At 46.2% G+C, this 13,885-nt stretch overlaps 1 protein-coding gene across 2 annotated transcripts in view; it reads right to left on the bottom strand.

The window, feature by feature from the left end:
- Nucleotides 1-13,885, bottom strand: part of EEIG1 (estrogen-induced osteoclastogenesis regulator 1) — a 45,257-nt gene continuing 31,372 nt past the window's right edge. For both annotated transcript variants that reach the window (XM_073314712.2, XM_073314713.2), the window contains 8 exons: nucleotides 13,049-13,165; nucleotides 12,434-12,480; nucleotides 10,049-10,203; nucleotides 8,404-8,508; nucleotides 7,886-8,075; nucleotides 7,563-7,684; nucleotides 6,249-6,318; nucleotides 1-5,105 (listed from right to left, as the gene is read on the bottom strand). In XM_073314712.2, coding sequence (XP_073170813.1) covers nucleotides 5,060-5,105; nucleotides 6,249-6,318; nucleotides 7,563-7,684; nucleotides 7,886-8,075; nucleotides 8,404-8,508; nucleotides 10,049-10,203; nucleotides 12,434-12,480; nucleotides 13,049-13,165 — 852 coding nt within the window. In that variant the 3' untranslated portion in view covers nucleotides 1-5,059. The remainder of the gene's footprint in view (nucleotides 5,106-6,248; nucleotides 6,319-7,562; nucleotides 7,685-7,885; nucleotides 8,076-8,403; nucleotides 8,509-10,048; nucleotides 10,204-12,433; nucleotides 12,481-13,048; nucleotides 13,166-13,885) is intronic.

The following is a 13,885-nucleotide window of genomic DNA, read 5'->3' as shown; positions in this document are numbered from 1 at the left end:
TGAAGTACCAAAAAACCTTTATTTTCCCCAAAACCATAACAACATTTGACATTATAGTGATTTCCTCTTATATTTGTTATTTCTCTACATTAGGAACCAGATACAGAAAATACAGACGCGATCTGCTGAATCAAAGATGGCACAGCATTCCATTAGAAAAGAAACAAAACTAGAGGAGCAAGATAACAATGGTGAAAAATACTCATTCCCTCCAGCCCATAAACTTTCCGAGAATCAACATCAAAATAGAGCCGTGGAAGTAGCTTCTTTCTCCACGCACTTCTGCTTTGTGAAAAAAGTTAGATTTTCTCTTCTTTAGATTTCAAAGTAAAAAAAAAAAAAAGTTAAATTCTCTTTCAAGCCATTTTGGAAATTTGCATAGACCCATTCCCTTTCCAAAAATATCTGTAATCTCTCTCGCTATAGCATCTGAATATAAATCGAGTGCGCTTCTCTTCTGAAGATCACTGAGTTCAATTCACGTTCAAGAGAATAAAACATGATCTCCCCTTTCCCCCCCCACATGAAAAAATATGGGCTTTAACAAACATTTTCTTATTCTCTCAAGGCAAGTAAGAGGATCAGCTGCACCTCCAGCTCAAACCTTCTTCCAAGTTCCTGTGATTTCCCAGGTTTTCTATGCTTACTCCTTCCCAGTGGGGTAGAAGCAACAGCTCCATGGAGCTGTGGAGGAGACTGGGTTAGGACTGCAAAGGAGGGCTGATGGAAAATGCAGCTTGGGGGGTGGGGACTGGACTTTGCAGGATCAGCCCATTAGGTAGAGGTGGCGGCTTGTAAGTACCACAAACACTCGCTACCGGGCGCAGTGTTTGTGGGAACAGTCCCAGAGAGACCAGCCCTGTCTACAGGACTGAGTCACTGGAGCAGCAACTCCCTCAGCTTGGGATTGGGGGAGAGGAGAGGAGCAATGAATTAGTTAGCAGCTCCTGAGGTAAGGCAGCAAGGGAACAGGGTGGGGAAGATTTGCTCAGCTCCCTCTCCCCAGGAGGGGAGCCTCTCTCACCTGGGCACTCTAGTCTCAAGCGTACCTGGAGCGAGATTTCCCAGAGGGTGGTGAGTGCAGAGTCCAGCTGCACAACCATGACTTTAAAACAACAACGCAATAAAATAAAATCAATCCCTCCTATTAAATTTTAATGCAACAACTTTCTTCAGATCTCAGCCCAGTTCGAAACACTCTAAAAACCAAAAACAAACACTTAAAAGGGCTAAACTTTCCTTCCAGAGGGTGATGGTGGGGGAGACACTAAGAAACTGACTGTCCTTAAATCATCAGGACAGCATGAAAGCTCCCATTTAAAGTGCCAGTCACAGAGAAACTGGAGGCATTAGGTCATCCTTTCCCCATTCCCATCCAGAGCAGAGCCGAACCAGTCTCCTTCCCTGACTCATTTGGGGGCTATGCCAAGTCATGACCTTTACATCTGCCCTTCCCAGATAATTCTTCAGTTTATAGTTTCTTTAAAAAAGTTAATAAAAAAAGATAGGCTGAAGACCCACGCTTTGCGGTGGGCTTCCAAATAGAAAGGTCTTGAAATGTTAATCTGTTGTAATGGGGAGTGTGGAATCCAGTCCATTCCATCTTGGCCCTGGGGGCTGAGGGCAAGGGGGCAGGGAATCCAGCTCTGCTCCCCGGGGTCAGCCCAGCTTAACCATCCTGCTCTCCTGCACTAGAGACCAGGGCCTACACCATTGATCAGGGATGCAAAATCTTGCCAGAGGGCCCTTCCCTTGCCTAGTTCACTTCTGGATCCCCTGAGAAGGGGACAATTGGGGGAGGAAAAGTTACCTCCCTTAGCCCCCCTGAAATAAAATACCAATGAAACAACGACAACACCACAATGCAGTCAAAGAACACCAGCCTGCTGGGTTTATAAAAATTCAATAAACTTCAAGGAAAAAAGACTTGGAAACTAACCAGTGGTTTAAGTTTGACAAACTCGCAAAATATTCTTCAGCATCCCAACTAGCAACAAATACCAGCAATGCCATAAGGAAAAAAGTGCTTGCAAGATACAAAGCTTCCAGCCAGGCAGCAGGGCTGCTGTCCAGATGATCCCAATGCCTGCTCAGCCTCCCTCTGTGCTCCAAAGTACACATGCAGCACCAGGCTGCGGGACTGTTGGGCATCACTTGTGAGGAAGGATGCAAAGCTGGAATTTGGTGTGGTATGTGGAAAGACAACTCCTCCTCCCTCCCTCCCTGGCCCTGTTCTGAACAATCCAAGATTAGCTGTACTCACTTGTTCCAGATGACTAGGGCTGCTCTTAGTCAAAACAGGAGGGGTCTGAGCTAAAAGCTGCTAACAGATCAACATCTACAAACTCATCAACAACTGCCAGGAAACAAAACCAAGAGGCACAAAAACTGCCAAGAATTTAAACAGCAGAGCACCGAACTGCTGCAAAGCCAGAGACAGCAATCTACAGAAAGGCCGCAGCTCTCCAACGTCTCGGGATCAGAGGTTAGGGTTGCTTGCCAGCCTGGTGACAGGGGAGGACATAGGTTTTGAAAGCTAGCCTGCTCCTCCTGTTGTCTCTCTGGAAGGAGCTATTTCTCCCTTTGTCTCAAAGGGTGTTTTGTGACATGTCTAACAGCAAACATCCCCTCCCAGACCAGTTACCTCTCTTGCCAGCTGGAGCCCAGAACAAAGGCTCTTGGTTCCTAGCCATTGCTGTAGTAACAAGCAAGATGGACACCGGAAGGAAGCAGCTAAGCTGACCTGGCTTTGGACTCATTCCTGGGTTACTCATCTCCTCCCAAGTCCTTGAACTGCTGCTGGAAGGCGGAGGACATTTAGGAGCCGGTTTCCAGGAGTGCTGCATACCCACAGTTCACCCACCGCTCCCACTGACTTCAGGGGGCTCCGCACCATAGAGCGCCTTTGCCCACAGGGAAAGCAGTGGGGAGCGCTGCTGGATGGGCGCTGTGCCAGCCAACCCAGCTTCTCTGGCAGCAGCTCTGGAGGGAGAGGCAAGTAACTAATTCTCCCCCTTCTCCAAACCTTTGGGATCCTCAACAGTGTAGAGCCAGCCCTACCTAAGCCAGCTGGGCATCTCACCAACCCGCTACCCGGTGCCAACCCGAGCGGAGAGGAGATGATGATTAAAATGTAGGCAAGAGTGAAAGGGCCTTGGCTTTGGACAGACTTGGTCTAACCAGGAGCTCTTTCCCATGTTCAAACAGAAGGTTTGACGGGCCTAGACCAAGATTCGTCAATTCCTTCTGAGGGGAAGGTAGGTGGCCGAGAGAAAAAGTGCCCACCCAAAATGCTGTCTGCACAGCTATAGTACAAATGGAGAGGGACTGGTGGGTCTGTCGCAGAAACAGCTAGAGCCAGCCTTGCTGTTCTGCTCACAGAATCCTCCCCATCCAAGCCACCGGTGCTAGTCAGACTAGAAATCCAGGCCCCTTCAGTCTTGCAATCATCTGTGGAATTGCCTTTCCCAGCAGCTCATCTGTGTGTGTTTTAGTTACCCAGGGACACAACCGTTAGTCCTGAAAAAAGCTTGGCCATAATTAAGAATTTGAAAAACCAAAAAGATCAAAAATGACTTCTTCCTGCTAAATGGGACAGCGTGTGTGAGAAAAACAGGATGTGTGTGCACGCACATGTGTTGCCAGTGACCTGGAGTGTGCTGTTAGTCAAAGCGCATGGCTGCCGAGTGCTACTACGGGACAACAGCAAAAAACGAACGAGCACCACACAGAAATAGCTTATAGGCTGAAAGCGCCTGTACAGAAAGGGCTGCGAACACAGCCTGCAGCCGACCCAAGGCAGAAGCCTGCCTAGATCCTCACCTGTAATTCAGCAGCCGGGAGAAATCTACAAGTGGGAGCTGAAAAAGGCTCACCTCTTCTCTGCCACATCGCACCAGGAAAAAAAGGGCAGTTAATGTTTCAGGCAACTGCAGAAACCAAATGAGAAAAAGCTCAACCGTGAAAAGATCAACCAAGACGACAGGTTTAAGCCTGTCCGATGCAGAGTTCGCACCTCCGGAGTGGAGGAGAATGGCTGCTGTGGCTAGTGCAGCAGGAAGGCTCCACTCCACCAAAGTAGCGGAGATTTAGCCATTTCTTTCTGCATTAGTCAAAGCTGCTCCCCAGCATAGGAGGGGACTGACTTGACAATGGCTCCCTTCTCGCACAGCACGAAGGGCCAACCAGAAACCAGTTCCCTCACTGGCTCTGGTTGGGAAAGACAACCGTTTAGCCACTCTTGCCATGATGGGAGAGATCATCACAACCAAATCACACCCCCTGTTCTGGGCACATATGGAATTTCTAAAGTGCTCCTGCTAATACCAACCGATGAAAACAGCCTCCCATGCCCAGCAGTGAAAGGCAGTACAGCAGTTAGCGAAGCTAACAAGCGATAGCATTTAACCTTTAACATTGACTTCCATCTCTGTCTGTTTCATTCGTTTTCTGAAATGCACTTTTGGGAAATGTTTCCTATGAGCAGATGATTGGGGGGTTTGGTTTTTTGGATTCGTTGCTCAGTAAAATGTTGCCATAGGAGGTGAAGTTTCCTTGCAATCCACAATGCAGAATCAGTGGAATCAAGTATCCTGCAAGTGGCCAGCTCATTGTTTCAACAAGGAACTGCTCTCATGGTTTGTCAGTTCTGGTTTTCCCCTTCAGTGGTTTGAAAAATTCACAGTGGTACAACCCAAAGGTTTGCAGATACAGGAGTGAAGAAATCCCTAGTAAGGAAGCAATGCATGGAATGAGGGACTGGGGAAGGGAGGAACATCCTCCAACAAAGAGAAGACTTCCAGACAGACCCCTTGGATCTGCAGGGAATTCAAGGGTGTTTGGAAGCACGGGGATGAGTGGGGAGTTAATGCCAAGTCAGGAAAAGTGCATGTTCTGGAGTGGTATGGTCTCAGAGGAGTTCTGCAGTGCAAACATAAGGGGAGGGGTCTGGAGAAATCCCTTCTGGAATGTTGCATGTAGAGAGGTAAAGATTGGCATCCGTGTGGCAGAGGACGGGGTAGGGGGTCTGTTGCCAGCAGGTCTACCCTGTTCTTCACATTTAACGGGTTTCAATCACCACTGGCTCATAAATTCCAGATGAGACCCTGCAGGAGGAGGGGGAGAACAAGTTCTTGTATTTACACCTTTAGATTAATACAGAAGCATCTATGCAGAGCTCAGAATTCAGGAATTTTTTCCAAACAAAAAATATACTGAAAATAGCTAAACCAGCCTGCATAACAAAAGCGAGGCAGCCAAATGGCAATCAACACCCCAAAGCTGGAAAGAGAACTGACTGTCACACACTTTTCCTTCCTGCGAGAGACAGATGAAAGAGGCTAGGCAGAGGACATTTGGAAAGGCTCCAGAGGAGAAGCTGTCTATTGGAGCAGTGAAAGCCTTAGCACTCCAGGGCTCTAGTCACAGCTTCGCCACTGACTTGGTGTGTGACTTTGTATTAGACACTTCACCCCAAACTCCACTTATCCTGGAGCTTGTGAGGTTTAGTGAACGTAAATGGCTTTGAGATCCTGTGATAAAAGGCGCTATGGCAGCGCAAAGCATTATGGGAACACTATTTAATAGCATCTCTCCTCACAGAGAAACGAGCTCTGAATGGTTTCAGAGTAACAGCCGTGTTAGTCTGTATTCGCAAAAAGAAAAGGAGTACTTGTGGCACCTTAGAGACTAACCAATTTATTTGAGCATAAGCTTTCGTGAGCTACAGCTCACTTCATCCGATGACATGAGCTGTAGCTCACGAAAGCTTATGCTCAAATAAATTGGTTAGTCTCTAAGGTGCCACAAGTACTCCTTTTCTTTTTGCGCTCTGAATGGACACAGGAAAGCATGCAGCTGAGAATGGAGAATGAATTAGGCTTTGCATTTTTGCTACAATCCAGTAGGGGACAACAAAGTTGCCTGCCTTGACCAGGCTTTGAAAGCAGAGAAAGATAGACTAACCCTGGACTGTTCTGTACTTTTGCACACCTTCCCTCTGTCCCCATTCTAGCAGCCAAGATCAAATACCCTAGTCAAGCTTCTGCTGAGCTCTGAATACACACAAGCACAGCTGCATCCTGTGACTAAAGGGATCCCAAGAGTATTAATGTGGGAACAAAGCCATCATGTATCACACAATCTTCAGAAATCTCTACTGAGGTGAGGTGAAAGTCTCCTAAACACAAAGAACAAGCTTACCTATCTTTACCGAGCCCCAGTGTCCACCAACCTTTCAGGAGTCATACCTGTTTCCCAGCTGAATCCCACTCAGTGTAGTTGTGCCATCTCTGCTCACAAACAACCTCAGGTTACTGTCTGCGGATAGGAGAAGAGGAAGACAAGACAGTAAAATCCACAGTCCTTCCTGACCATCCCCAGATGTTCCCTCTGGTCCATGTTACACAATGCTCAACAAGGGAAAAAAAATCCATTTTCTTTCCATTTCTGTGAGCGTGGGTGAGTTTACACTCTTGCTCTGATGGTTGTGAAGCTTCGTGGAACTCCCTCTCCTCGTTGCTTTATGAAAGACCCCTGGGGCAAATCAGACTTTGGAAGAGTAAACTTTTAAAAACAAATTTTAATGAATATGGTTTTGATGGCTAGGTTGGGTTTTTATAAACTTCTAAACCACGTCATGAATTAAGGAGTCCTTAATATGATTTTAAAAACTCAAACAAAGACAAAAACATTCCCCTGCAGCATTTGCAATATCATTACACCACTATGGAGGTACCCTGTTCTGTCTAGTTTTCCCACAGAGAGTGAAGTGCAAATTCATTAATGAAGCACGATAACTCCTTTTTAATCATCCAAGCTGACAAACGCACACCGTGAACTGTGTGAGTAATGAACACCAAATTAGATTAAAGTTTTGAGTTCTAGTAAATCTAAGCTGTGGTTTGTATAACAGGTAAGAAAATTAGTTTAAAAAAAGCATTTATTTTAAAAGAGGACTATTTGAAATTTTCCCTAAACTGACCAATTTTTAAAAACATTGGTTTCAATTCCTTTAAAAAGATTGATAAGGCTTTTTTCCTCCTCTGCAGTATTCTTAAGGGTCTTCTGGTCAGGCCCGAGTGCCAGTATGTTTAAACCCCTCCTTCCCCTCTCTGTGCACACACCTACCCTGCTTCCGCTGCTGCTACTGGCAAACACCCTCTTGCACAGCATGGGAAAAAGCATGCCCAGGAGCTGCCCCCAGACCTATGCAGGAGGGTGATCCAACTGAGCAGCAGAGCAGAGAAACTGACTACACATGAAGTGCTGTCAAAAGTAAACATGGAAAAGAGAAGGACTGTTTGCCTCCAGCCTCACCGCTGCAGTTACTTGTAACAGTAGCGGGTACATACTGTTTTCAGAAGGAAATGCAGTTTTCACATCAGTGGGGTCCCTTTAAGGTATCTGCCACTGAAACTTCAAGCAAGTACTAACAGCAAATTACAGGGGCGTGGGAGGCAATATCGGGTGATGCCAGAGCTGGGATTAGAGAGGTTGATGAATGTCGCTAAGGCTGGAAGAGGAGCAGCAAGTCTCCCCTCTGCGCCTCGTATTAATCTCACCTTCAGTATTGCTGACGTCTGAGAAATCCTGACTCTGCATAATTTTCTCCACTATGTCGTCAGCATCAATCCTAGTATCAACCACCCACGTTGGGTGACTCTCCACTGAATCCTTTTTCCTTCTGGGAGGGGAAAAAAACAAAACAGATTCAGCCCCTAGGGTCACAGGCTGCAGTGATGTCTGTGTCCTTTAGCTATAGCCTCTTCCTTTCAGATTATAGCAACAGCAAATCTGAGGCCATAAAGGTAAAGGAAGAGTGAAGGATCCTTTGTTTCTAGGCCTTCCCCCATCCACAGAGATATCATCTTTACACTGTACCTACCGGGATGATCTATCCAAAAGGATGTTTGGTCTTGGGGGGCGAGGTGGCTTGTCTAGTTTGTGGTCCCGTTCTCCTTCAGGACACTCCACTGTCATACTGAGCCCCCCAGAGGCGCTGCTGCTGCTGGACGTATTCCGGCGGTGGGTCAAATCAGACATACTGGAGGAGCGAGAGTGCTCCGTACTATAACCTGTGGATAGAGACTCATTACAAACCAAACCTACCATCCCACAGCAACACAGTGCAAATAGCCAAGTCTCCAGTCAGGGCAGGGACATTTCACTGAGGAGGAAAGGAACCTTAGTCCACAAAGGCAGAGGATTACACAGATCAGATCAGATCTGCAGTCATCACAAAACTGGGAGTTCAGAAGGCAGGCTCAGGAGCAGCTGGAGGTCAGAGGCGTGGCTGTGAATCACTCTCAAAGGAGGAGAGTGCCACAGAAAAACAGATTTGGAGATCTGAAGACCTGCGCCTTCCTGGGCACTGATGCCAAAGTTCAGCAGGTCAACAATTACCGGAGATTTTGGACTGCTGGCTGGCATAGCTGGAGTTCCGTGAATGCCCTGAGTGGAATACTTCCTCTGGACTAGACAGATTCTGGTCTGGTTCCTCTGGAACACCTGTCAAACAACGGAGCACTCATTATCTCTCAGCCAGCCAGCTCACCACTTCCCACAGAAAGACTGGATGGGGACGTTGTTGCACTAGGGCCAGGGAAGGCTGGAAGGGTGCACACTTGTTGCTCTGCACTGACTTGCACGGAGCTAGAAGCTGCCAGGGACCATTGATGACAGAAGCAGTGAGAGGCTGTGTCAGTAGTCACCCATTCCAGTGGCTGATGGGGTGCCCAACTCTGGAGTTACCAGGGATCTCCAATCCCTCAAGCCCACGGAGATGACAGGTCACGTCTGAAGCTATTTCATAAGTAAAAGACAGCTTTGAAAAATATTAAGCCAGCTTGGTGCACACCATGCAAGAGATCAGGTGCTATTTATAGGCTCTTCACTACTCAGACCAACAGCAGCGTGTGGAGTACGGTGAAGGCCATAATACAGGACTTTTCAAGTGAAGAGTGACAGAGGGTGGTACAAAAACCAAAAGGGGCAGGATTCTCAAAGCTCCAACACAGATGCGGGAGGATCCTCAACAGGTAGGGAAATGTACCGAGTTTGTGACAGGCTGACAAGAGCGAGGTGGATTGCCAGTTAAGGCTCTGAATCCATCCTTCCCTCATATACACAGGTACAAGTCGGATGTGGGGTCTGAGTCAGATGATGGTAAAGCTCAGACTGGAACTCAGCCCAAGGGGGAGGCTAATGGAGGACAGATGTAAGATATAAAACAAGGAAGGGGAAGGACTCCTTCCTGTTAGCTGCTTTTCTTACTACTATAACCCCCCGCTCTTCTACCCTCATAAGGGTGAGTTTCACCATCATTACATCACCTCTGAATGTGGCCTGAAGAGTCGGCGTCCCCTCTGAATTTCCCGATTTCCCCATCTCCGCCTGCGTGTGAAAGGGCTATAAGGAGCCTTTTTGGTCTCCTGGGTAAACACGTATGCCAGGTTTTATAAAGACCCTCATTTACCCTTTTCTCACCCACGGAGGTGAACTGGGTAGCTCCAGATTTTGGTGCACTATGTGATCGGCCATGGTATATTTGGAGCCCAATCACTTTAAAGAGGGGAGCCAGGGGAGGCTGCAATGTCCTTGAAAAATGGAAGTCTAGGAACTCTGCTTCAGCAGGCGGAATGAGGCCATTAGATCTCAGACCCTGAAGCACTAAAAGCTGCGCAGGAAATTTTCTAAACATCAGCCTAAGCAAACCTAAAAGCGGAGGGGTGAACAGTGTCACTGAATACAGGAGGAATCACAGTGATGGGCACCTTAGAGAGGACTGCAAGATAAAGCCATTGCAGGGACTGCCTGAATGTGTATCTCCTCTGTTAACAGAAATACACGTGCTGCACTTTCATGTTCCCGCTGCTCAGCTACATTTAAGAGAGAGTCTTACAGGTTTCTTAGTTAGCGAAGACACTAGGACGGGTGAGGGAGAGCGTGCAATGCACAGATCCGTTAACCTTCCAAGCGCTGCAGTAAGCTTAATGGAATCCTGGAACAACAAAGTGCTGTATCAGTCCTGAGCACAGAGGGCCTGTACCTGGATTGAGAATGGTGGGTCTCGACTTGGCCGGGCGCACTGCTCCAAAAGTGGCTGAGCTGCTGATGCTACTGGTCGTCCCCTCGCCCTTACAGGTCAACTGCAGGGAGGAGTCCTGTCCCGGGATGGTGATAGATTTGGCTGTGGAAGGAGGCCTGCAATAGCCAAAAGACAGGACGTGACACAAATTACCTAAGCAGAACTGGCAGCTTGAGGAGGTGACCGACAAAGGGGGCCACTCCCTTCTTGCTTCTTTGTGGGGAAGGATGCAAGCCTGTAAGGAGTTCTGCAAGTAGGGAACACAGCAAAACCTTTGCTTTTCTGCTATTTTTTTACATTAGAAATTCAGGTCTTTGTCTAGTTTAGAAGACTACAGTGGCCAGAGAACTAGCAAAATTACTACTTGACAAGTGATTAAAAAAAAAAAAAAGTCTTTTGTCCTCTCAACTGGTCACTTAAAAAAAAGCCAACTCAGGACTATTTTATAGATTTTAAGGCCAAAAGGAACCATAAAATTCATTCAGTCCGACCTCTGGCATAACGGAAGCCAGAGAATTTCACTCAGTTATTCCTGGATTAAGTCCAATAACTTGTGACTGACTCAGGCATATCTTCCAAAAGGCATCTTGATTTGAAGAGATCCAGACAGAGAATCCATCACTTCCCTTGATAAGTTTGTTCCAGTGGCTAATCACCCTCACTACTAAAAGTGTGAGCCTAATCTGAATTTGGCTTTAACTTCGAGCCACTGGTTCTTGTTATGCCTTTCTGAACTAGCCCTTCGGTAGTCAGCATTTTTTCCCTACAAGGTCACTTATACTCTATAATCAATTCAGCTCCACAATGTTTTAGATAAACTGAACAGATTGCACTTCTTTATTCTCTCACTGTAAGGGGTTTTTTTTGGTTCTCCCATGTCCTCTCCAATTTTTCAACATCCTTTTTAAAACACAGGACACGAGAACTGTCCACTAAAATCTTTGGAATCCCCTCCCCCCATCAAAAAAGCGCATTTGGGAAAGGGGGTGAATCCTCTTAGTCTAGATACAGCTTATATCAGTAGAAAAGCGCTTTTACAGGTACAGTTTATACCAGTTCCCCTAACAAAATAAGCTATACCAGCAAATGTTTGCAAGCATAAATCCAACTACACTAGGGCTTTTGCCCATATAAATATGTTGTTAAAGTCACATCTGTAACGGACATTACTATAGAGGCAAAAGTTATGTGTAAACTCCAAGAAACATTCAGCAGAAGTAAAAAAATAGTTATTTTGTTGAACAGTCGCCAAGAGATGCACATATAGCCCAGTCAGGAGTTTTCAACATTATAGTGTAATATATTTGTGGTGGTTTTGATTCACTGTCTTCAGGCATTATCATGACGTCACTATGCAAATACTGCAAAACAATGTCAGGATCTCATACCACAATTATTTTGCGGCTCTCAGAGACCTTGTTTTCTATAGTGAAATCTCTCTCCAATGCCTCAAGATTGGTTACTACTGCTCACAAAACGACAGAACGGTACAGCTCATATCGAGAGCTGGGGTTTGTTGCTAACAGTCTCCAATGCCTAGCACGGGCGGAAAGGGTATCTTCAGTTAAGGTGTACAAACAGATCACAGCACAGACCTGGGACCACTTCCCATCACCACCTGCCTTAAAAAAAAAAGTCCTTCAACAAAGCCGGTCGGGGAGGGGGGTGGACAGAAATCAAGACTACATTCTTGATATTTTTTAAGGTTAAAAACCAAATTTTTTAAAAAAAATTATGCTTCTTTTCTCCATCACAAAGCATCAAAGAAGCCAAAATGGGAGCACACTTCGGAAAGTCTCTCACAGGTCTCCTTTCATGGCTCATCTCACCTGTTCATTTATAGCTGTTACCATTAATCCCTTAATCCAATCAGAATTTTTTAAATGTAAGTAGTAGATACCACTAACTGGCAGTTCTAAGAAGTCAAAAAGTGACCTTGTACTTGTATAACACCTTCTATCTGTATATCTAAAAATGCTTTACAAACACCTCTGTAAGACAAATGTTTTCTCCACTTTACAGATGGGTAAACAAGCACAAAGAAAATACGTGAACTGCCTGTCACACAGAGTCTTTGGCAGAGCTGGGGATGGGAATCTGGACTTCTGCATTCTAATTATAAGCTTTTTCTCTACTGTACTTTTGGGGAAGTTTACTGGTTTATAAAATTGCCTAGGTGATCTATGGAGAAGATGCACATGATCATGTTTGTACGTCACTGGGCTCTACCAGGGATCTAGGCCAGCTCAGGGTAGATAGCCCCACCCTTCAGGGAACAGCTGTGTGTCCAAAACCCCATCAAATGTAACAGGTTCCGTAGTAGTGGAAGACGATGCAGCAACTCACGTCTTGAAGCAGGGGTCCCCAGAGAGCAGGGACATTCCAATTGTGACCTATGGGAGATAGAAATGATACAGGTCATTAGGAACTGCCAGTTCCACCCAACTAGTCAGTGATCAATGGGGATATCAGCATTGGGTCCTGTGATACTGGGGGAGGGGGATCTAGGAATCAGGAGCCTGCACAGTACTTTGGATCAGCTGGACTGCCTTTCCATCCAGCACAAAAGTAAGTTTGAGGGACACAGCGGAGTATTATTTTAAGCCACTCGTATCACTATATCCAAGATGTATCAGCACCTCCTGCTCAGAAAGATGTTGCTAATGGTGCACTCAAGACTTTCGGCCTGCTCATGTTTTATCCGCAGATACAGGATGTTATGGGAATGCTGTTGTTTAACTGTATCTCTGTACATATCAGTGACTGCTCTCTATGGAAGTGAGCAACTGCTTGTCTGTCTCCAGTCTAGCTTTGGTAAGGGGCTTGTCTGCTAAAGATCCCTGCCCATGAGGACGCAAGTGGGAGGGCTGGGAACAAAATCCTGTACTACAAATTCAGGCGGGATTTCTGAAGAATGCACCAAACTCTAGGATCCCTCCCACGCGGACACTGACTATGCACCTTTAGGATGGAGTTATCCTGCCGGGTGTTCTTGGTATCATATCCTTCCAGCAAGCAGCATCGGACAGTGAATCCAGAGCCAGCAAATTCTGCCAGATTCAGATCAGCAAAACCCAGCTGTGGCCAAGAGAAAACAGGGAAAAAAAAGCTCAATAAAGAGATTGTTCTGCATGTGATGCACTAAGGAAGAGAATGGGTTTGTGGTACACGGCAGATGCCTATGCAGACCACGGTGTAGCTGTGGTTACATGTCAGCATCTACTCTAGTCACGATCTTAGGTGAACATTTCTGAGCCGCAGGAAGCCCGTGTATGGAGCAAGGAAACACAACGGTATTTCTGGTGAGGACAGCGTTAACCAGCCTGTGGTTGCTGCATAACCAAGGACGTGGAAGGCTCTGGGTCAATGATGTGGAAAAAACAATCACGTACACAAACATAAGAAGGTACTCTTTGTACTAGGACATCCCAGAATGCACTGGAGCCTGCAAGCCAAGAGATGAAAGGGTATTGTTGTAGATGAAACTGACACATTGTTTCTGAGAAACAAGAATGAGACCATCAGAAAAGCAAGCCAGAAGTCACTTTAGTTGTAGATATCCAGTTATAATCCCTTTGGCAATGCAGTAAACCCCAGACACCCTCTGGTGTATGCCCTAGAGCTTAGCCATTTTGATGGGGTGCACCTGGAACAGCGTTTCCCTCACACCCCTAGTAGTTAGCCAGCCAACAGAAAGTTTGAGAGACAGGAAGGAAAGGGAATGTTTCAGGAGATTTTTAATTAGTGTCTCTCTAAATCTTAGTTCTTTTAATAAACTAGAGAAGAAAAGGACACAGG

The sequence above is a fragment of the Lepidochelys kempii genome, chromosome 16 (genome assembly GCF_965140285.1).
Source record: "Lepidochelys kempii isolate rLepKem1 chromosome 16, rLepKem1.hap1, whole genome shotgun sequence".
Classification (NCBI taxonomy): Eukaryota; Metazoa; Chordata; order Testudines; family Cheloniidae; genus Lepidochelys; species Lepidochelys kempii.
The sequence above is the reverse complement of the archived record's forward strand: the minus strand, read 5'-3'. Positions and strand labels throughout refer to the sequence as shown.